We start from the raw sequence: 23,797 nt of genomic DNA on the forward strand, positions 1-23,797 counted from the left end.
TATTATATTTCTATACTACTCTCATAGATGTTTGCCGTTGTTTACAAAACGTTCACTAGCACAGAGCGTAAATAACTAAAACATAAAAAAAAGTATTGAAAAAAAAAGAAGAAGAAGAAAACAAAACAAAAACAAGAAAAGAAGAAGAAAAAACAAACAAAACAAAGAAACAAAAAAAACTATGAATATAGGTAGGTACTAAATAGAAAATAGAACACCTGCCGAAACTGAAACTAAAAAAAAAAACTTTAAAATCTAAATTATTTGTGGTTAACTTTTGTGAACAACTTTCCTCACAAGGCTGAGTGCAACCCGAACTATAAAAGCACAGAGCCGAAAAAACTTCGACCCCGCCGGGAATCGAACCCGGGATCTCCGACGAGCAAAGCCTAGTGTGATACCCACAAAGCCACGAGGCTACTCACTCATCTGATGAGGGATACAGACCATACCAGTCTGATGAGAGACTAACCAGTAAGGGGAGGGATGACTTGGAAAAAAATATTTTACATCCATGCCTATATCCAAGAAGGGACCAGGACCAGTTCGGCTAGACAATTTCCACCCTGACCGGGATTCAAACCCAGCACCTCCGGGTTGAGAATCGGTGCTCTTGACCACTCGGCCACGGAGGTGGGCGGAAGGGATGACTTACCAGATTCATAAGAACGCTTAGGACTTTAGTTTTCGGTCCAAGTCAATCAAACTTTGCAGAGAGGTTCTTTATAAAATGTAGATCAAAAGTCTCCTTGGGACGAATCTCGAGAAATGTACGGCTCGGCCGATATTCAAGACTTTAGTTTTGAAAAAGTTCAAAAATGATCACTTTTCTCAGGTTAGAAAGCCAGCCGTTCCGAGAACGAACCTTCTCTGTTTTGGATAAAGTTCGCCCCTGGCGGAAATCGAACCCGCAACCTGCCCTAAATAGAGTTCCTATTTGCCAAAATTCAGCAAAATTGGACTCACTGTTAGGAGGTGAAACAGAGGATTTCTTAAATAGGAACCCTAGAGATTTTCCCGAATTTTTAATGAGATTTCCTATGAGTTGAAAAACTGTACAAACCGGACCGAGAGTTATGCTTAACCAAACAGACCGATATACAAAATTATGGATGAAGTAAAGAAAAAATTGTCATCTTAAAAAAAAAGACACAATTTTCGAACTTTAGGAAATCAAAAACACTTCAGAAATTTACCGGGGAAAAAAAATCCACTTTCACAAAACATCTACGACAAAAGTTGAGAAGCTAAACGCATACTGTTGATATTTTTCACGCACCGCACTGGTACTATTGGTCCAAATTATTTTGTAAAAAAAAAAAAAGTGAATGAGTTTTTTTCTGAGTTACTATAAGAGGTAATTAAGCTATGTATAGGTACCTAACTAAAGTTTCACACGCAATCGAAAAATATACACATTTAACATTTGTTTAATTTTTTTTCCTGAGTAAACATAAAAAATGTGAAATAAGTACCCAAGAAGTCACAAGTCAAAACATTTTCCAGAACACAGTTCAATTGTACATAATTACGAAAAATCACCCTCCCTCTCTCTAGCAGGTATGGCCAATTCGGAGTTTACTTGCGAACAACTTGTTCGGGGACCGTCCATTTATTTGTTTTTAATGAGGTTTGATAGAGGGAACTGTAACTGCTACAGGTCTTACAGTCTGGAAAGTGAACAGAGGAGGGAGACAGGATCCTGCCAGCCGTTCCGATAGCGAACCTTACCTGTTTAGGATAAAAAGATACTTCTGGGATAGGGTTAGGTAACGAGTAATAAAAAAAAAACTTTACTATTCCTTCTCTGAAAAATGTTCGTAATTAGTACACCAAAAGGTAGATTTGAACGCAACTAGTATTGGACTAATTGAGTACCGCGATTGGTGTGTTAACCGAGTTTAACACGCGAACAACTGAACTGTAACTAAAATACTGCCATGCATGGATTGACACGGGCTATGTTCTGCGAGGAAAACTAGTGACAGAGTGATACTTGGGTACCTAATTTAGGCAAAAACAAAGTGATAGGGCTGTTTAGGGAAATCCTTACTGATCAAGGTTTTGTAGAAATTCACACTCCCAAGATAATCAGTGCAGCAAGTGAGGGGGGTGCTAATGTATTCACAGTGTCTTATTTCAAGAACAATGCATACCTAGCCCAGTCACCACAGTTGTACAAACAAATGGCCATTGCTGCAGATTTTGACAAGGTGTTTACTGTAGGTGCTGTATTCCGAGCTGAAGACAGTAACACACACAGACATTTGACAGAATTTATTGGTTTGGATTTAGAAATGGCATTCAAGTATCACTATCATGAAGTATTGCACACCATTGCCAACACCTTCACAGAGATGTTCAAGAGATTGAAAAAAGAATTTCATGTAGAAATTGCACAGGTTGCTCAACAGTATCCAATGGAAGAATTCACTTTTCTTGAACCTCCTCTTATTCTACAATTCTGGACAGCTGTAGATATGTTAAAGGAGGCAGGTGTAGAGATTGATTATTTTGAAGACCTCTCCACCCCTAATGAGAAACTATTGGGAAAAATTGTCAAAGCTAAATACTCTACTGATTTCTATGTTCTTGACAAATACCCATTGGCAGTCCGTCCTTTCTATACCATGCCTGATCCATTGAATGCTGGCAGTTCAAATTCATATGATATGTTCATGAGAGGTGAAGAGATCCTGTCGGGAGCACAGAGAATTCATGACACTGACTTCCTTACTGAGAGGGCTCAACATCATGGCATCGATGTGAGTAAGATCAAATCTTACTTGGAGGCTTTCCAATATGGATGCCCACCTCATGCTGGGGGAGGTATTGGTCTAGAGAGAGTTGTCATGTTATACCTGGGACTTGATAATATCCGAAAGACATCAATGTTCCCTCGTGACCCTAAAAGACTCACACCTTGAATTTGTTCATCTTTTTTATTATTATTTATTTATTTATTTATTTTTGTAACAGTAATGGAGTACATAGCTATAAGTTAATTTTGTACTCCATTGCCAATTGTTGACTATGGGTACCCATCAAAAATGGGTGAGAAGATATCAAGTGTAGGTATCAATATTTACCATCTACCTTGAAAAGTCAATGCACTTAGGTATAGCATTGGATGTGATTCTTTCCCCACCTAAGATCTTTTTTTCTTTTCTTTTTTTTTAATGAATGGACACTAATTTGTAAAAGAAAACTATTGTTTCTTAAATTTTAATATTCAGTTGTAATACATAAAATTACATTAAAAAACTGTACATATTCTACTAACCAAACTGTGTCAATCCTGTTTGTTTTAGACTTTAGACTTATTAAGGCTATTTTTACATTCTACAAAGTATGACATATCCTATTACAATGAGCATAGGAAGTGTACAGGTAGGTACCAAGTTTGTAGTAAACTATTGGAATTGCTCCAAATCCAAATTTAATTACCTACACACTTTGGGATTTTTCAGATTATAATTATATTAAATATTTTATTTACAAACAATGATAAATGCAGAGTCCAAAAAGAAGGGATGTGTGTAACTATTGCTTACAGAAGATATAGGTACCTAGATACTGAAAAAAATTACCACTTGCATGCTTACACTTGAGATCACTCTTTGTCTGGGTTAAGTCTTAAAACTGACTGACTTCACTGGGCTAATCAACTTCATAATGTATTTACCAACCTACCTTTTTTTTTGTCATGTTCTGTGACTGTAAAAATTGCCAATGAAGTTGGTGAAATCTGGCATGAAATGCAAATGTGACCAACACAATATGCCAATTATAATTCAACTCTCTTCATCAGATTCCAAATCTGACTCTTCTTGTTGTTTCTGCTGTGATGTGATCTCTTGAATGTGTTGCCACTGGCTCAGATCTGCTGCAGCCTGCTCTTCTCGAGCCTTGGCAAACAATTCCTGTTGCTGGCGTAAGAGCTCTTCTTCTGGAATCCCTGAGTGCAAAAGACAAAATATGATGTAGGAACACAGGATGTCTCTGCACTTTCTGTAGAAAAAACATGAGTAGGTACCTATTTCAGTTTTTTTTTTTTTTAGGTACCTACTCTCACTCAACATGGAGAGTTTGGAGAAAAAAAAAAGATGAAACATATGATTACCTAAATTCTCCAGACGATTACTCTGCTTTTTCCTGTTGGCTGCAACTATTTTACAGTCTTTCATCACTTCTTCTGCCTCACTCTTGTAGTCACCGAATCCCAATTGGTCCAATGCCTGCAACACATGCTCGGCATTGATAGTTTTCTTTTGCTGCTCATTGCAGATATCATTAGCTTCTGATGATATCAGATGAATAAATTCCATGCAGCAGTTCATTACTAGTTCCCGAGACTCGTTGGCAACTCGGATGTTGGGAAGGATTTCCTTGATGATTTTGTTGATGGATGCTCGTGGCAGAATAAGCTCGTCATCATCATTTGAAATGGGATCCAGGCCTACATCACTCATGTCTAGAAATAGAAATGGCAGAATTTATTGATAGGTGTACCTAGGATGGGTTTGTGTTTGGGACACCCTAAACAGCTAGTTATTTTGACATATTGTTTAAACATTTTGGGTTCATTTCAACATGAGACTGTAAGCTTGGGGGAAAGTCTTGTCTTGTGCCCTGTAAACATACAGTGGTGTCTTGTGTCCTATAAACCTCATCACTCATGTCTAGAAATAGAAATGGCAGAATTTATTGATAGGTGTACCTAGGATGGGTTTGTGTTTGGGACACCCTAAACAGCTATAGTTATTTTGAAATATTGTTTAAACATTTTGGGTTCATTTCAACATGAGACTGTAAGGTTAAGGGAAAGTCTTGTCTTGTCTTGTGTCCTATAAACCTACACAGTGGTGGAAAAGAAAGAGGTCCTTTACAGAGTATAAAGTTGAGTCCCTGAACCTACCTTATGATGTCTGGATTTCTTTGTACCATGAAATTATTGATAGTATCTCCTGCGAGTATTCCCGAGAGTGGAAGTATGCGAGAGTGGAAGTTTACTTAGTGAGCTTGACTGTCAGAGTCAGAATCAGACTGCTTTTTTATCCTTCCAAATCGTTCATTTACATTTCGTTATCAAAAAACAAACCTTTTTTTATATTTTTTATCAGCAAGTGCAGTTGCAGGTTGCAGCGAGCAAACAGTAAGCATTGGCTAAGTTCACATCACATAAAATATTTACGGTGTTGCCAGAGGAGTTAAAAATTCTCCAGGGGTTCCAAAAGTTTACTGCTTGAGGGAGGATAACGAAATTATTGTTTTCAGTTTATTACCTAGTTATTTTTTATGTAAAAATTCTAAAAATAAATTATTTGGATTATTTTTCAACTTGAACTGCATACCTATTTCCTTCAATAATTTCCGTAAATAACGAAATTATTGTTTTCAGTTTATTACCTAGTTATTTTTTATGTAAAAATTCTAAAAATAAATTATTTGGATTATTTTTCAACTTAAATAAAAATTATTTCTCTTACTACGCCCAGGCTGCTATGAAAGAGGTTTTTCAAAGAGGTTTTTTCGTCTTATCAGTTAAGAGAGTTGGCAACACCGCTCAATGTGCCTTTTCCTTTTCTACTTTTTTTGATAGTAGAGTTGTATGTTGTAGAGTAGAAGTAGAGAGCTAGAGCTAGAGTGTTGATAGAGGTATTTTTCTCATGTGTGTTTCCATTACAGTGATTAGGAATAGTGATAAGGGTGGCCTGGAGCAGTGAACTGACTGGATAACTCGCAAATAGGAGAGGTAGAGAACTTTGTATACCCACTCATAACTCATAGCTTTTCACCAATCACAAACACTTGTTGCTAAATTTGCTTGCTAGTTACTTGGGTGAAATGGATCCAAAAATTTTCATTGAGAAGAAATTCAAAAACCCCTTTGGACGACCATGGATGACAACCTATGGTGCTGCAGCCCCTGCCAGTTCAAACACAGGACTAAAAGGAATTATTGCTGGTAAGAGTGTTTGCCTCGTGTAAAAATATTGTTTGAACTTTGGTATTCTTATGTCCTGAGGCTATTGGGTACCTACATTATGAAGTTACATAATCTGAAATATATACCCACACTTGTAAAACTGACTCACATAGTGTTCACCTATACAGGAACCAGGAATATTCCATGAAGAACATTTTATGCATTTTACTTTTCACATGTTTGCAATGGCCATCACACATAATAATGTTGCAGAGTAACCATTTCATGATTGCTATTTAAATGGGCTTTTGGGTGTTTCTGGGTTATTTTTAATTCCAATAAATTCTTAACTTAAGTGTCAATTTCTTGGTGCTTAATTGCAGCACAGAAACACGAAGTTCATGTGAACATGGACTAGTCAGTACCTAAGTCAGTTCCTACCTACCTCCTTGGGTTTTTTTTTTTTTTTTTTTTTTTTTAAATGTTGTTTGTTCCAAAGAGACAGAGATGTTTGGGAAATTTCAACTCTTATTTGCTGGCAAAAACAACAAGAGATCACTCACTCTGGGAGCTTATATTGTTCATTTGGCACAGACAACAAGATCAAGGCAAACCTCAGACAGTTACAGTTCCTTCCATCAAATCTCTTGAGAAAAAAAAACTTTTTGATTGAATTCACTTATCAACATTTCAATTAAATAAGTTTTTGGTAGCTTATCTTAGTACACACACTTGGTAAGATAAAATAGACCAAACATTAAAAGTACAAACATTATTAGGCCCTTTACTGAGTAAAATAAAACCCATGTATATCATTCATGATAAATTCTAACATGAAAATCCCACATGGCTAGTCAAATGACTACCTACACAATTATAATGAGGAACAAAGTCAATGTGACTCTTTTCTCATTCAATTCACAAGGTACATTTCATATGTACAGAACTCAGAATAGCTAATCAAGACTAACAAATACACACCCATCAAATAGCTGATTCCTGATAATTACACATATTGTATTTATTTGCATTAGGTTCTCCTTATACTGGGTGGGTGTGTGTGTGATTTCTTTGTTTTCTTCAGAAGTGTTGATGAGCTGAAGGGTTTGGTTTGACCCTACCAATCAAATTTTTATTCTGTAAATTATTTTTTACACAATTGACCCTGTGGTATCTATTACAACTTCATGTTCCTAACAAGGACCTAACTAATGCTCTAAAAAAAGCTTGTTTAAACAGGGACCTATTCAAAAGAAACTAAAAACAAACCTCAGTTCTAATCCCTCTCTTCCTATAGATAGTTTACCCTTGTATTCATCATTCCATCTATCCTTGGTTTTGTAGACTGTCTGTACAGTTGGGCCTTAAAAAATAAATAAAAAAAAAAATCATGTGGTTCATAAAACCAAAGCCTTGCTAGGCAGGAAATTCAACGAGGTACCATTGTCGAGTCATGTACTCAAAAGACTGTTGAATTAGTATTGTTTCAAGTGTGGGTAGTGAGTTTGGCTAAGCCTCAACTACCACTATTGATAGAAGATGCTTCAAGACCTGTCACCGATGAGGTAGGCTTGTCTACTGTCAACCAAGACACAAGACTTGACAACCGTATATTAGATTTGAGGACTCCAGCCAACCATGCAATTTTCAAACTTGAAAGTGGTGTATGTAAGCTGTTTAGATTGACAACCGTATATTAGATTTGAGGACTCCAGCCAACCATGCAATTTTCAAACTTGAAAGTGGTGTATGTAAGCTGTTTAGGGAAATCCTTACTGATCAAGGTTTTGTAGAAATTCACACTCCCAAGATAATCAGTGCAGCAAGTGAGGGGGGTGCTAATGTATTCACAGTGTCTTATTTCAAGAACAATGCATACCTAGCCCAGTCACCACAGTTGTACAAACAAATGGCCATTGCTGCAGATTTTGACAAGGTGTTTACTGTAGGTGCTGTATTCCGAGCTGAAGACAGTAACACACACAGACATTTGACAGAATTTATTGGTTTGGATTTAGAAATGGCATTCAAGTATCACTATCATGAAGTATTGCACACCATTGCCAACACCTTCACAGAGATGTTCAAGAGATTGAAAAAAGAATTTCATGTAGAAATTGCACAGGTTGCTCAACAGTATCCAATGGAAGAATTCACTTTTCTTGAACCTCCTCTTATTCTACAATTCTGGACAGCTGTAGATATGTTAAAGGAGGCAGGTGTAGAGATTGATTATTTTGAAGACCTCTCCACCCCTAATGAGAAACTATTGGGAAAAATTGTCAAAGCTAAATACTCTACTGATTTCTATGTTCTTGACAAATACCCATTGGCAGTCCGTCCTTTCTATACCATGCCTGATCCATTGAATGCTGGCAGTTCAAACTCATATGATATGTTCATGAGAGGTGAAGAGATCCTGTCGGGAGCACAGAGAATTCATGACACTGGGTGAGAAAAAAAAGGTAACATTTCCTTTTTTTTTTTTTTTTTTTTTTTTTTTTTTTTTTCGGTTTTCGGGTTTTAGCGGTTTCGAAATCAGCACTGTATGAGACATCTTCTGAGTGAAAGAAAGAAACAATTTCTATACCCTAACCCCTTTAAATTGAAAAAAGAAAATATCCGTTTAAAGTAAAATCCGTTCAGGAATAATTATTATTCCTGGACGGATTTTACTTTCCTTATTTCGATTGTGATGCAATTTACCAAACAATGTTTAATGCCTAGAGGACAATCCCTCTCAGTAGCAAAGTGAAAATGACCTTCTGAAGATCATTGAATCACTTTGTACTTTTAACCTGAACAAAATCTCGTAGGAGGAAAAAAATCAATGTAAGTACCTAATGATTCTAATGAAGTTTGGAACAATGAAGTCTTGAAGAGGAATAAGGATGATTTTAATAATAACACATTATACCTATATATGGGTTCTTTATTAACAATAATACTTTGGTTTAGGTACTTTATTGTCATAATTATAGCAAATGTAGGTACTAATCGTATTGATAAGAGATAAAACCTGATAACTGTAGAGTTGCGTTGCCGTTATAATCAATTTCATAACACTCACTACTTACTTACTGGACTTACCCATATATTTTTATTCGTTTGATTGATTATATCTGATGATGATATCTTTTCTAATTAGGTACCTACTCAATCAGATTCGAAGAGTTTTTTTTTTTTTTTTTAGTAACAGTAATGAAATTGGCACACTTAAATATGCCATTTTAAGAAAGAAGGCGTCACAGTCACATGTCAAATTTAGAATTATTATCCCATTCTCTTATGTACCTACATATTATTATATCTCATCAAACATACGATTGTCTTCTTCTTTTTTTCTGTTTCCCGCGTACAGACGGGGTCGCCTGTATCTTTAGCAAATAAGGGAAATGAAGGCTGGTATAGGTACTCCCTGTTTAACGTCCCCCAGCCATACAAAGCTGGTCTATTCCCTGTCTAACGTCCCCCAGCCAGACAAAGCTGGTCTATTCCCTGCCTAACGTCCCCCAGCCAGACAAAGCTGGTCGTCAAAGTTCACGATTTACCGGTATATTTTAAATCGATTTATCTAGGGATCTAGAAGTCGTAGAAGAAAAAGAAAAATTCCGTTGGTCCTCATTTTGCAGTAGGGTATTGATGATAGTACTATTGTTGTGATCAAATTCTCAAATTATATTGAGGATAAATTTCCATACCTCGGCTGGGATTAAACCAGTAGGGTATTGATGATAGTACTATTGTTGTGATCAAATTCTCAAATTATATTGAGGATAAATTCTTTGCTCGGGACATTTGATATGACGTCATCGCCTACGGGAACGTATGCCGTGACGTCAAAGTTCACGATTTACCGGTATATTTTAAATCGATTTATCTAGGGATCTAGAAGTCGTAGAAGAAAAAGAAAAATTCCGTTGGTCATTTTGCAGTAGGGTATTGATGATACTACTATTGTTGTGATCAAATTCTCAAATTATATTGAGGATAAATTTCCATACCTCGGCTGGGATTAAACCGAAGCCCTCCCATTTACGCGAGGCAGATTACTCCCTATTTAGTACCTATCACTCCCTCACCTCCAGAAAGATGGCGGCTTCATGATAATTCATCTCCCAGGGTAGAAGGTCCTGAACATAGCCAGTGCCGGAGTTAGGGGATATTTCCACTGCATCAGTGCCGTTCCTGTGGTGCACGTGATTGAAACCGAAGCCAGACCGACTACCTATGACGTCATTGTTGTTGTCACCCCCTCCGCCCCCGCCTGTGACCCCCACCTCTCATAGCCAGTGCCGGAGTTAGGGGATATTTCCACTGCATCAGTGCCGTTCCTGTGGTGCACGTGATTGAAACCGAAGCCAGACCGACTCCCTATGACGTCATTGTTGTTGTCACCCCCTCCGCCCCCGCCTGTGACCCCCACCTCAGCCTGGTGGTCTGTGGAGGAAAGTAAAGAAAATATGGCGTGAACATCGCACGACTTGCTATTACCTTGTTCTAAGCCAGGACGAGCGAATTCAACATGGCTAGAGACCATCATCCCTGTCATATGTCTGTCACTGTCACACAAGATGTCACAAAATATCTAACCAAGTCGCAGTGAAAAAGACCCCACCTCAGCCTGGTGGTCTGTGGAGGAAAGTAAAGAAAATATGGCGTGAACATCGCACGACTTGCTATTACCTTGTTCTAAGCCAGGACGAGCGAATTCAACATGGCTAGAGACCATCATCCCTGTCATATGTCTGTCACTGTCACTGTCACACAAGATGTCACAAAATATCTAACCAAGTCGCAGTGAAAAAGGGCGTTTATTAAAGCTGATGGCAATACTTATACCAATACCAATCATTCCGGGGTATGGCAGAAAACAAAAGATATCCTTTCTTTATTCTGCCATGGACATACAATTTAGAGTGGAGTAGGTACCTACTAAAAAAAAAATCGGGACAGGGACCAACATTTGTGACGAGCATTTATGATTAACACAATAAGTAAAACACCTTATTTAGAGTCACTAATCCTTATCTATTTAAAGGCCAAAAAAACCGTTCACCTCACTTCTTTCGGTCATTTTAAAAAAAAAAAAAAAAAAAAAAAAAAAAAAATCGGGACAGGGACCAACATTTGTGACGAGCATTTATGATTAACACAAGTAAAACTCCTTATTTAGAGTCACTAATCCTTATCTATTTAAGGGCCAAAAAAACCGTGGAGTTCACTTCTTTCGGTCATTTTTAGCTCGAAAAAAAAAATCTCACCTTTGTCATAGTCAATGTATCCATTTTAAAAAAAAATCAAATCTAAGTGACTTACTTTTGTCCGGCGCGTAGTAGCGCATAAGTCCGGCGAACTGCTGGAATTTGACCTGGTCTGGATTTTGCAGTGTTGTCAGAAGCTTGAACGCGTGCTGTGTTGCCTTTCGCTTGTGTAGGAGAAGCTTGCGAAACTTGTTACGCTCTATGCTAGTGAACGTTTCGTAAACAACGGCTAACATCTGAGAGAATAGAATAAGCATAGAAATAGCATAGAAGTTGGATAGCAATAGAATAGAATGGATTAACGCTTTATGATGTAAGCCATGTCCAATTGTTTAATTATATCGACTATTGTTTCGTGAGATACAAGCGTTTCCTCATTTACTTGGGTTTTTAAAACCGTACCACAGTCGTTATGGTAATGCATAGACTTGCTTGGTAATTGGTGATTATTTTTTTCTATGGTTAGAATATCACTGAAGTTAAGCAACGTTGCGCGTGGTCTTCGGATGGGTGGGTGACCATCTGGACAATCGCGTATTGCTGGCTTTTCCCGGCTGAGTGAGTTTCATGTGAGCAGGTGAATAGATAGTCTCCGAATGGAGCGTAAAACACCCGTCGTGAGAAGACCTCTACCAGCGCTACCAATCAAACTTTGCAGAGAGGTTCTTTATAAAATATAGATCAAAAGTCTCCTTGGGACGAACTTCGAGAAATGTACGGCTCGGCCGCTATTCAAGACTTTAGTTTTGAAAAAGCTCAAAAATATTCTTCTTAGCTATTTGCCAAAATTCAGCAAAATTGGACTCACTGTTAGGAGGTGAAACAGAGGATTTCTTAAATAGGAACCCTAGAGATTTTCCCGAATTTTTAATGAGATTTCCTATGAGTTGAAAAACTGTACAAACCGGACCGAGAGTTATGCTTAACCAAACAGACCGATATACAAAATTATGGATGAAGTAAAGAAAAAATTGTCATCTTAAAAAAAAGCCACAATTTTCGAAAAAAACACTTCAGAAATTTACCGGGGAAAAAAAATCCACTTTCACAAAACACCTACAATAAAAATTGACAAGGTAAACGCATACTGTTGAGTGTTGATATTTTTCACGCACCGCACTCCGCACTGGTCCAAATTATTTTGTAAAAAAAAAGTAAAAAAACGTGAATGAGTTTTTTTCTGAGTTACTAGGTATAACAGGTGATTAAGCTATGTATAGGTACCTAACTAAAGTTTCACACGCAATCGAAAAATATACACGTTTAACATTTGTTTAATTTTTTTTTTCCTGAGTAAACATAAAAAATGTGAAATAAGTACCCAGAAGTCACAAGTCAAAACATAACACAGTTCAATTGTACATAATTACGAAAAATCACTCTCCCTCTCTCTAGTAGGTATGGCCAATTCGGAGTTTACTTGCGAACAACTTATTCGGGGACCGTGTCAGGTAGGAAAAAGGTGACATACAAATTGCGAAGTTATCTACTTTAGATTTTATTTCTTCATCCATTTATTTGTTTTTAATGAGGTTTGATAGAGGGAACTGTAACTGCTAAGCTAAGGTTTTACAGTCTGGAAAGTGAACAGAGGAGGAAGACAAGATCCTGCCAGCCGTTCCGATAGCGAACCTTACCTGTTTAGGATAAAAAAAAAATACTTCTGGGATAGATAAGGTTAGGTAACGAGTAAAAAAAAAAAAAAACTTTACTGTTCCTTCTCTGAAAAGTGTTCTACTAACACTGCCCCCCCCCTCCCACAGCCCCTCAGGTGCAATGGGGGTTCATGGCATGTAAAGGTCCCCAAATATAGTGATGTATTAAAAATATACTCAAAACAAATGTAGTGATATATCTGTCTATTTTCTAAAGTTACTACAACCCCCTCAGTTAATTCAGTTTATTTATTTAGCCAGGGGGCTCCTGGGTAAAACCTTGCATGGGACCCCCAAAAAAGTAAACACCCAACTATCTCTGCACAGTTGGAGTGTATACCTACTCTATAGTGGCAAAATCTACCACCCTGTTGCACAAGTGTAACTTACTCAATGCAGTTGAATCCTGCAGGTCAATGGGTGGCTGCATGAGATCATCACTGAACCGAACATAACCATCTGAACTAAGCTGTGGAGACCTCAGAGTCATTTTTCTCCGTCAAATTCCAGCTACAACTGGTTTGCGACTGGTTTCTGGTGATGCATATTATTTGGTATACGAAAACGCTGTTGAACGATCAACCAAGAAATGTCTCTGAATTTGGGGGGAAAAACACGAGAGGAAATATCACACTGATTAATTGAAATTTAATTAATTAATATTTAAATTAAACAAATAAGATAGTGATAGTGATCTGTGTTTCTGTGATAAAATTTTGTTTACTTTTTCGATTTCTGGATTTTCCGGGGAATATTGACCTTGAAAACAGCTGATGATTTGATAAGAGCTCCGAAGTTGGGAACCACTGTACTTTTTAAAACGCTCAAGCATTTGCTCCCTTTACCTAGGTAAATATAACCTCCAAACAGATGAGTGTTTTGCAGGTTTTGCTGTTGCTGTTTGCTGTTTTGTGATTTGTGATAAGAGGACGAACTTGATTATGATATATGATTAAAGTTTAAAGTGGAACCACTGTACTTTTTAAAACGCTCAAGCATTTGCTCCCTTTACCTAGGTAAATATAACCTCCAAACAGATGAGTGTTTTGCAGGTGTTGCTGTTTTGTGATTTGTGATAAGAGGACGAACTTGATTATGATATATGATTAAAGTTTAAAGTTTTTATAATTGATTAATAAAGTAGGAAAGTAAGTAATAAGAAGAAATTGTATTTTCCACTTAAGTGACCGTGGTAAGAATGGAGTCAGAAGCTCAGAAAGTATCCAAAAAAGCGCTGAAAAAGCAAGCAAAAGAACAGGAGAAAAAGGAGAAGAAAGATCAACGGAAATCTGCACAGCAGAATGTTGAGGAAAGTGAACCAGTGGAAGATGTATCTGCCCGACTCTATGGAAAAACACCATTGATCATGAGCGAAAAAGACGTAGACAGGGACTTTGTCCCCATCAGGCAACTCAACAAAGACTATGTAGATAAGACGGTTTGGGTGAGAGGTCGACTACACACAAGCAGAGCAAAGGGCAAACAGTGCTTTGTTGTTATCCGGGAACAGAACTTTACAATTCAAGGTATCCTGAGTGTCGGTGATACTGTGAGCAAACAGATGATTAAATATGTCTCGCAAATACCCAAAGAGTCTATTTTAGATATTCAAGCTCATGTCCAAGCCACACCTACCATTGTCGAGTCATGTAAAAATAAAAAAATTAAACATTTTTTTTTTTTTTTTTTTTTTTTTTTTAGTACCTATGAGTAAAATAAAACCAATCTAAATTGAAAATAAAATACATCAAAAAAAACATCATAATTTCAATATGAAGATCCAGCATGGCTAGTCCAATGAGCACATGATTAGGTATAATGAATAATGAGTAACAAAGTCAATGTGACTCTTTTCTCATTCAATCCACAAGGTACATTTCATATGTACACAACTCAGAATAGCTAATCAAGACTAACGAATGCACACCCAATGCCTAGCAGATTCCTGATAATTACAGTACATATTGTATTTATTTAACAGTGCTTTGTTGTTATCCGGGAACAGAACTTTACAATTCAAGGTATCCTGAGTGTCGGTGATACTGTGAGCAAACAGATGATTAAGTATGTCTCGCAAATACCCAAAGAGTCCATTTTAGATATTCAAGCTCATGTCCAAGCCACACCTACCATTGTTGAGTCATGTATTTTTTTTTTTTTTTTTTTTTTTTTTTTTTTTATGTGCTTTAGAATATCAGAATTGAAGTGATGATGAACTGAAGGGAATTCAAGTGTTGCGAATTTATTGAAGTGTTGATCAATTTGACTCTACCAATCAAGTTTATATTCTACAAAGCTTCTCTAAACAGGAGCCTATTCAAAAGAAACTAAAAACAAACTCCAGGGCAAATCTCTCTCCTCCTATAGATTTTTTGCACTTGTATCCAAATACCCTTGGTTTCATAGTCTGTCTGTACGGTTGGGCCTCAAGTAAGGCCAATTTGCCAATGCTAAAAAGAAAAAAAATCTTGTAAAATCATGTGGTTCATAAAATCCAGCTTTGCTAGACAGGAAATTCAAGGAGGTATTATGTGTGTTAAATAGGTTTCAACATAATCAGGTGCTGTAATAGAAAAACAGGTTTTAACAAACATAAAGTACTGTGAACCTTGAGTTGAGAGACCAGTTATGTAGACTGGTAGAACTCAAAATATAGGTATGTTTGTAATTTCGTGTGAAGGACTTGAATTTTAAACCTAGCCCAACTGTTAGGGCAGGCTGATTTGTGGGAAGGGGGGGGGAGGAACAACAGGAAATAAAGGTACATTTTTTTTCAAGCGGTTGGATAGAGGGAACTTTAACTGCTATCTGTTTAGGATAATATATCCGTCCCGGATGGGAATCAAACCCGCGACCTTACGCTTACAAGGCAGCGCATCTCTCCAAGCTGGAGAGAAAAAAAAAATCAAAGAATACCTACCTATTGAGGGAGAGAGATATTAAGAAAGAACAGTGGTTGAGGCTGTCGCCTGCTGATTGGGAGGACTTGGGTTCGAATCTGGACAAGATTACTTTCCTCTCAAGGAGTCTCATACCTAGGTACCTACCGATTTTTGAACAGGTATAGGTAGGTATTCTATGGAAAGTCACAGTCTAACCCACTGACCTCTATTTCCAAACATGAATTGATCATACCTGCTATACAAATAGGTAGGTAAGTAGATACGATAGTTAGTTTTCATTTAAAAAAAAAAAGTTCTGACATTTCAAAACTCGGCGATTTTTCTTTTATTTTGTTTGAGTATCATGTATGTCTGTCTGTCTGTCTGTCTGCTCTTGAATTGCAATTGAATGGGTGCGATGTTTGGGTTAGCTTGTCGCCAAATAGAGGGTAAACCTCCGTCATTAAACTCAGCGGGTATACAGTGATGTTAATCCCTTTTGAAAAGAGGTGAGAAAAAAAAGGTAACATTTCCTTTTTTTTTTTTTTTTTTTTTTTTTTTTTTTTTTCGGTTTTCGGGTTTTAGCGGTTTCGAAATCAGCACTGTATGAGACATCTTCTGAGTGAAAGAAAGAAACAATTTCTATACCCTAACCCCTTTAAATTGAAAAAAGAAAATATCCGTTTAAAGTAAAATCCGTTCAGGAATAATTATTATTCCTGGACGGATTTTACTTTCCTTATTTCGATTGTGATGCAATTTACCAAACAATGTTTAATGCCTAGAGGACAATCCCTCTCAGTAGCAAAGTGAAAATGACCTTCTGAAGATCATTGAATCACTTTGTACTTTTAACCTGAACAAAATCTCGTAGGAGGAAAAAAATCAATGTACCTAATGATTCTAATGAAGTTTGGAACAATGAAGTCTTGAAGAGGAATAAGGATGATTTTAATAATAACACATTATACCTATATGGGTTCTTTATTAACAATAATACTTTGGTTTAGGTACTTTATTGTCATAATTATAGCAAATGTAGGTACTAATCGTATTGATAAGAGATAAAACCTGATAACTGTAGAGTTGCGTTGCCGTTATAATCAATTTCATAACACTCACTACTTACTTACTGGACTTACCCATATATTTTTATTCGTTTGATTGATTATATCTGATGATGATATCTTTTCTAATTAGGTACCTACTCAATCAGATTCGAAGAGTTTTTTTTTTTTTTTAGTAACAGTAATGAAATTGGCACACTTAAATATGCCATTTTAAGAAAGAAGGCGTCACAGTCACATGTCAAATTCAGAATTATTATCTCATTCTCTTATGTACCTACATATTATTATATCCCATCAAACATACGATTGTCTTCTTCTTTTTTTCTGTTTCCCGCGTACAGACGGGGTCGCCTATATCTTTAGCAAATAAGGGAAATGAAGGCTGGTATAGGTACTCCCTGTTTAACGTCCCCCAGCCAGACAAAGCTGGTCTACTCCCTGTTTAACGTCCCCCAGCCAGACAAAGCTGGTCTACTCCCTGTCTAACGTCCCCCAGCCAGACAAAGCTGGTCTACTCCCTGTTTAACGTCCCCCAACCATACAAAGCTGGTCTACTGCCTGTTTAACGTTCCCCAGCCAGACAATCATCTTGATATTCTTGATCGATTTCTCTACTTACAGGAGGTATCACGGGCGGTATTGAAATCTGCATCACATTCCCCACCGAGTACGTCAAAACACAGCTACAGCTGGACGGCAAGGGAGCGGATAAGAAATATACCGGTATTTGGGACTGCGCCAAGAAGACAGTCAAGAGTCATGGACTCTACTTACAGGAGGTATCACGGGCGGTATTGAAATCTGCATCACATTCCCCACCGAGTACGTCAAAACACAGCTACAGCTGGACGGTAAGGGAGCGGATAAGAAATATACCGGTATTTGGGACTGCGCCAAGAAGACAGTCAAGAGTCATGGTGTGTTCGGCCTGTATAGAGGACTCAGTGTACTGTTGTATGGATCTATACCCAAGTCTGCCGTGAGGTGAGTTTTAACTAGGGGTTCAAGAGAACTTTAAGAACTCACTTGGAGGGTTAAGTATCAAAGTTATCAAGTTTAAGTGCCTATAAGGAAGGTTAACAAGGTTAAGTATAACTAAGTATCAGAAAGGTCGATTTTTTTGGGGGGATGGAAGGGATTGGAACACACCACATATCTTCAGGCTTATTCCATTGGTCAAGGTTCTAGGTCAGGGCCGTACCTGAAATTTCAGTTACTAAAGAAATAGCAAAGGTTGAGTGCGAAGGGCATCCACTCGTAAAAATTTTGTAGCCAAAACCAAATGTTAGATCAGAGCAATCAGCCTAGCTAAATTGAGAGGAGGCTGACGATAAACGCCGACCACGTCTGAAGACGGGAACAGGCGAAGAAGAAGAAGATTGATATATTCATGTCAATATCCAATCTTTAACGTGGAGTATCTAGGTGAGTTTTAACTAGGGGTTCAAGAGAACTTTAAGAACTCACTTGGAGGGTTAAGTATCAAAGTTATCAAGTTTAAGTGCCTATAAGTAAGGAAGGTTAACAAGGTTAAGTAGAACTAAGTATCAGAAAGGCCAATTTGTTTTTGGGGTGGAAGGGATTGGAACACACCACATCTCTTCAGGCTTATTCCATTTGTCAAGGTTCTAGGTCAGGGCCGTACCTGAAATTTCAGTTACTAAAGAAATAGTAAAGGTTGAGTGCGAAGGGCATCCACTCGTAAAAATTTTGTAGCCAAAACCAAATGTTAGGTCAGAGCAATCACCCTAGCTAGATTGAGAGGAGGCTGACGATAAACGCCGACCACGTCTGAAGACGGGAACAGGCGAAGAAGAAGAAGAAGAAGAAGAAGAAGAAGAAGAAGAAGAAGAAGAAGAAGAAGAAGAAGATTGATATATTCATGACAATATCCAATCTTTAACGCGGAGTATCTACCTGGTATATTAAATACCCTAATGGGGTTAGTCAGAAGACTTCCCCAAAAGATTTTTTCTTTTCTTTTTAGACAAATTAATACTTTCTTTATTTAGTAACAAGAACATTTATATTAGAATAGAATATTCCCTGTTTATACGGCCAGAATGAGACTGAAAAGTCCCTTTACTCCTGCATTCTAAACAAGGTCTTATGTTTGGTCGGGACTAAACAAACTAGGGAAAACAACACCAGTAGGATTCATGTATGAAATCTCTTTGGTTTTATCCCCCAGGTTCGGCAAAAGTCCCTTTACTCCTGCATTCTAAACAAGGTCTTATGTTTGGTCGGGACTAAACAAACTAGGGAAAACAACACCAGTAGGATTCAGGTATAAAGTTTCTTTGGTTTTATCCCCCAGGTTCGGGTACGGGACATAAGACCTTGTTTAGACTGCGGGAGTAAAGGGACTTTTCAGTCTCATTCTGGCAGTATAAACAAGGTATATTCTATTCTTCTGACCTCTTGTAAACACCACTGACGTAACATTCCAGTCCAGTTGGTTGGGTAGAATTGATTGGATTTGTAGCTTTACAGAAGTGCGTTTTGTCCAGTTACTTAAAATGATGGATACGATTAACGAGACTGCTTTGGTAAGGGGACTTTTCAGTCCTATGCGGGCAGGATGAACAAGGTCTACGTTCGATTCTGTGAAGTGCTTGCTGGAATTGAACTTTTTGTTTCTTACGCATTCAAGTCAACTTGAACCGAGTAAAGGAGCCTTTCTGTTCAAATCTGTTAAGGGTTTGCAATGCATTTACTTTTGTATTATTTTCCCCGATGTGGGAGAACTTTGTAAGTATATTTAAAGGGGAAAGAATATTCCTCGTTTTTGGAAAATTTATATATGTGTTTTAACTATTTGTATATTGGGACGAATTCTCTCGATCCACGATTTCGACTTAATTATTTTTTTAGAATTTATTTTTATGGGCTTTCGAAATAACTCTATGGAAAAAAGTAAAAATATTGCTCTCACGCAGAATAGTCCGCAATCAGTTAGGCCAGACCTTAAAGTAGGTACCTTAATTTACGTACGTTGTACATCTTATTTCTTCTGTTACTGCTACAGTTATTATTTTTCAACTGATCAAGTGATCACACATTTTCTATTCCGATTGTTACCGAAAATTGAAGACTGAGAATGAATTTGTTTGTATCTCAATTTGTTTAAAATGAAATTATTGTAATAGAAAGTAAAAAAGATTATGATTTTATAAGGTGAAAGAAATCTTGTCCTACTACTAAGTATGCGAGAGAATAAAAAGAAATAAATGTTGTTTTTTAGTGTTAGTTATTTAAATAAAACGAAAAAAATCCTAATCGAAAGTGTTTTTATTAGTTTATCAGTGATTTTCTTCAGCATAGGTATCCCAAATAGCACAAAACTGTTTTCCAAACCTCTTTTTAAAATTATTCTGGACAGTAACCTTGCCTGAAACATGCCTTTAAGATCAGTGCTTTTTTTTGGTTGAGTTGCCGGTTGTTAGAGGGCAGCACATTATGGATATGGATCGAAATATAACGATGACCTAACAATCGGTGAAGTAGGATCATTTTGAAATTCAGTCACACTTGACTTCCTCTTATTAAGTCCAAGCTTGAGAAACCAACCAAAAAAGTGCTAGAGTGAACTTCAGAACAATCCCATTTTTAATTCAGCTCTAAGTCAGGAATGGTCAAGTGGAAAATAAGGGAAAAAGGAATAGGAAGAAGAGGAGAAGAAGAAGAAGGTAAAAGCGGAGAGTATTCAACTACTCAATGAGAACGGATTAAAAGAAATAGAGGAAAAAGAAAATGCGGAAAATTTTTTCTTACTAAACATTCTCTATAAAGTAAATGAATTTTAACTGTGTGAAGCATAAATTCTCTTCACAAATGTCGTTCCCCGCTAGACTACGCTAAATTTTATGACTCAAACCACCAGCCTACATATCCTGAGTCCACCGTGCTAACCACTACCCCACTGAGGTTTTCCATTAAGTATTAAATTTTTCCCGTTTTTCGAAAATCTAGATTTGGACAGGTGTTCCCTGAGTTCAACGAAGACCGAAAAACCCACCGTCTGTAAGTACGTATGCACGTAAGGAGGGAGAACAGAACTAGTCAATTCTATGGAATATGGGTTAGGACTGTTAGTATGGACTGGGATTTTTTTTTTCTTTTCAAAAGGGATTAACATCACTGTATACCCGCTGAGTTTAATGACGGAGGTTTACCCTCTATTTGGCGACAAGCTACCTGCCTCACATTAACCTTACTCAGCCCGAGTGAGCCCGGGAATAGCTAGCAGCACGCGATTGTCCCGGATACCAACGTTTCTAGTCACATTCAACAGTAAGAACACATTTTCCGAGCCATACTTTGGTACTCACTGCAGCATTTTAGGATTTTCCAAATATCTCAATAATCCTAACACCCAATGTTTTCCTAACATGCTTTCACCGATCGTTATGCACATTGCTAATATAAATACTGCCAAAACTTCGGAAAAGCTCAAAAAGAGTTCGCAATTCTCAGGCCTTTACAGTCAAAGTCGCTCGAACTTTTCAATGAGATTCGATAAATTATGTACATCAAAAATATCCTTGGGCCCTGTTTCCAGAAGGTACGGTTCGGCCGTTATTCCGGACCAAAGTTTCACTATTTAGGGCTATACAGGGAAAAAGGTCAAAAGGAACTAGCGCCTCTCACGACTCAAGCTTTAGCCACAAGTCGCTCAAATTTTGCAGACAGCTTCGACAATTTATGACTATGAAAAATGACCGCGGGCCGGATCTCGAGAAATGTACGGTTCGGCCGCTATTTAACATAGCTAATTAGATATTTACTATCATTATTTAGTTAACTAATATACTATTATTCATTATTAACTTCCAGGGTTCAAAGGCGTGTACCAGGGTCTCTCTGCGACCATCCTGAAGCAAGGTTCAAATCAGGCCATCCGATTCTTCGTGATGGAAACGATGAAGGACGTCTACAGAGGGGGGGATTCGACTGCCCACGTACCCAAATACATGGTAGGCGTATTTGGAGCGGTGGCCGGGGCGGCGAGCGTATTTGGAAATACGCCTCTGGATGTGGTCAAGACGAGGATGCAAGGTCTGGAAGCGGCGCGGTACAAAAATACGCTCGACTGTGCCGTTCAGATATGGAAGCATGAAGGCCCCGCAGCGTAAGTATTCTCCTATTAAAAATAAAAAAAACTTTTTTGTCAACCAGATATTTTTGGCCTAGAAATAAAAATGAAAAAATTGTATATTCAGACGTCTAGGGTAAGGGGATTTATTTAGACGTTAAACATCAAGGCTATGTGTGACACTTAAAATGTGTTTCAAGTAGGTAACTCAAAAATGTACCCGTACCATATAGAATTCAATGGAAGAATGAAGAACATACCTTTATCCAGCAGTGGACAAATAACTGTTGTCCCTGATGATGATCGGTACCTTGCAAAAGACACATACCCGTACCAGTTACCAAAAGATACATGACAGCAAAAAAAAAGACACATTGCCATTAACAGTATCAACTGATATATCCCATTTCATTCTTTGTTGCTAAGGGGATTTATTTACACGTTAAGCATCAAGGCTATGTGTGACACTTAAAATGTGTTTCAAGTAGGTAACTCAAAAATGTACCCGTACCATATATGTAGAATTCAATGGAAGAATGAAGAACATACCTTTATCCAGCAGTGGACAGATAACTGTTGTCCCTGATGATGATCCGTACCTTGCAAAAGACACATACCCGTACCAGTTACCAAAAGATACATGACAGCAAAAAAAGACACACTGCTATTAACAGTATCAACTGATATATCCCATTTCATTCTCTGTTGTAGATTCTACAAGGGTACCGTGCCCAGGTTAGGCCGAGTCTGTCTGGATGTAGCCATCACGTTCATGATCTACGATTCCTTCATGGAGGTGTTCAACAAAGTCTGGCCTTGATCTCATCCCACGTCCTTTCCTTTCACATCCTTCTCCTCTTCCTCTTCCTTTTAACATGGCTCGGAAAATGTGTTCTTACTGTTGTATGTGACTTCAAACGTTGGTATCCGGGACAATCGCGTGCTGCTAGCTATTCCCGTCCTCACTCGGGCTGAGTAAGGTTAAGTTAATGTGAGGCAGGTAGCTTGTCGCCAAATAGAGGTTAAACCTCCGTCATTAAACTCAGCGGGTATACAGTGATGTTAATCCCTTTTGAAAAGGAAAAGAAAAATCCCAGTCCATACTAACAGTCCTAACCCATATTCCATAGAATTGACTAGTTCTGTTCTCCCTCCTTACGTAAGAAGACGTTCATCGAGACGATGTTGTCTAGCTCTGCGCTGTCCCTCTGCAAGCTGCACCCCTCGAACATTGCGGCTTCGTATCTAAATCTAAGTCCGGACTCACCAGTCACACAAAACATCGCCACCCTGATGCCCAATCCGACTCACTACAACCTATAAAAATATCTCTCAGGGAAAACGTACCAACATCCAACACTCAACCCTCCTTACGTGCATACGTACTTACAGACGGTGGGTTTTTCGGTCTTCGTTGAACTCAGGGAACACCTGTCCAAATCTAGATTTTCGAAAAACGGAACAAATTTAATACTTAATGGAAAACCTCAGTGGGGTAGTGGTTAGCACGGTGGACTCAGGATATGTAGGCTGGTGGTTCGAGTCATAAAATTTAGCGTAGTCTATCGGGGAACGACATTTGTGACGAGAATGTGTGCTTCACACAGTTAAAATTCCTTTACTTTATAGAGAAAGTTTAGTAAGAAAAAGTTTTCCGCATTTTCTTTTTCCTCTATTCCTTTTAATCCGTTCTCATTGAGTAGTTGAATACTCTCCGCTTTTACCTTCTTCTTTTCTTCTTCTTCCTATTCCTTTTTCCCTTATTTTCCACTTGACCATTCCTGACTTGGAGCTAAATTAAAAATGGGATTGTTCTGAAGTTCACTCTACTAGCACTTTTTTGGTTGGTTTCTCAACCTTGGACTTAATAACGGGAAGTTTTCCGCATTTTCTTTTTCCTCT

General features: G+C 37.8%; 4 protein-coding genes across 5 annotated transcripts in view; 2 read left to right on the plus strand and 2 right to left on the minus strand.

The window, feature by feature from the left end:
- Window positions 1-13,347, minus strand: part of LOC103508867 (two pore calcium channel protein 1-like) — a gene marked incomplete at its 5' end in the record, with an annotated part of 29,269 nt that extends 15,922 nt beyond the window's left edge. Inside the window, 3 exons of the mRNA XM_026823355.1 lie at window positions 10,012-10,122; window positions 10,269-10,369; window positions 13,239-13,347. Of these exons, the coding sequence (XP_026679156.1) occupies window positions 10,012-10,122; window positions 10,269-10,369; window positions 13,239-13,347 (321 nt within the window). The remainder of the gene's footprint in view (window positions 1-10,011; window positions 10,123-10,268; window positions 10,370-13,238) is intronic.
- Window positions 28-3,149, plus strand: LOC108252361 (aspartate--tRNA ligase, cytoplasmic). The gene is made up of 2 exons (XM_017443945.2): window positions 28-67; window positions 2,014-3,149. The coding sequence occupies exons 1-2, from the start codon at window positions 28-30 to the stop codon at window positions 2,925-2,927; spliced, it is 954 nt and encodes a 317-aa protein (XP_017299434.1). The 3' UTR covers window positions 2,928-3,149.
- On the minus strand, window positions 3,695-5,069 carry LOC103508864 (protein Dr1). 2 transcript variants are annotated; one of them, XM_008473441.3, is made up of 3 exons: window positions 4,919-5,069; window positions 4,124-4,474; window positions 3,695-3,958 (listed from the first exon to the last, which is right to left on the minus strand). In XM_008473441.3, the coding sequence occupies exons 2-3, from the start codon at window positions 4,470-4,472 to the stop codon at window positions 3,795-3,797; spliced, it is 513 nt and encodes a 170-aa protein (XP_008471663.1). In that variant the 5' UTR covers window positions 4,473-4,474; window positions 4,919-5,069; the 3' UTR covers window positions 3,695-3,794. The 2 variants fall into 2 exon arrangements, with proteins under 2 accessions (XP_008471663.1, XP_026679159.1); XM_026823358.1 differs by lacking the exon at window positions 4,919-5,069 and having other exon boundaries at window positions 4,124-4,487.
- Window positions 13,348-13,901: 554 nt separating the features above from the next.
- On the plus strand, window positions 13,902-23,585 carry LOC113467266 (putative tricarboxylate transport protein, mitochondrial). The gene is made up of 5 exons (XM_026823356.1): window positions 13,902-14,409; window positions 14,905-14,992; window positions 17,547-17,784; window positions 21,632-21,931; window positions 22,607-23,585. Exons 1-5 carry the CDS (start codon window positions 14,047-14,049, stop codon window positions 22,713-22,715), a joined length of 1,098 nt encoding a protein of 365 aa, XP_026679157.1. The 5' UTR covers window positions 13,902-14,046; the 3' UTR covers window positions 22,716-23,585.
- Window positions 23,586-23,797: the final 212 nt, after the last annotated feature.

The sequence above is a fragment of the Diaphorina citri genome, unplaced genomic scaffold, assembly GCF_000475195.1.
Source record: "Diaphorina citri unplaced genomic scaffold, Diaci psyllid genome assembly version 1.1 scaffold442, whole genome shotgun sequence".
In the NCBI taxonomy this organism is placed as follows: domain Eukaryota; kingdom Metazoa; phylum Arthropoda; class Insecta; order Hemiptera; family Psyllidae; genus Diaphorina; species Diaphorina citri.

Excerpts from the sequence above, each read along its gene's own strand:
- LOC113467266 (XM_026823356.1), top strand. The coding sequence starts at position 14,047 with ATGGAGTCAGAAGCTCAGAAAGTATCCAAAAAAGCGCTGAAAAAGCAA. Across the intron at positions 14,410-14,904 it reads GTGATACTGTGAGCAAACAG|ATGATTAAGTATGTCTCGCA; the intron begins ATGATTAAATAT and ends GTGAGCAAACAG. Across the intron at positions 14,993-17,546 it reads ACCTACCATTGTTGAGTCAT|ACAGTCAAGAGTCATGGACT; the intron begins GTATTTTTTTTT and ends TGCGCCAAGAAG.
- LOC103508864 (XM_008473441.3), bottom strand. The coding sequence starts at position 4,472 with ATGAGTGATGTAGGCCTGGATCCCATTTCAAATGATGATGACGAGCTT. Across the intron at positions 3,959-4,123 it reads TAATCGTCTGGAGAATTTAG|GGATTCCAGAAGAAGAGCTC; the intron begins GTAATCATATGT and ends TTTTGCACTCAG.
- LOC108252361 (XM_017443945.2), top strand. The coding sequence starts at position 28 with ATGTTTGCCGTTGTTTACAAAACGTTCACTAGCACAGAGC. Across the intron at positions 68-2,013 it reads AACGTTCACTAGCACAGAGC|GCAAAAACAAAGTGATAGGG; the intron begins GTAAATAACTAA and ends TACCTAATTTAG.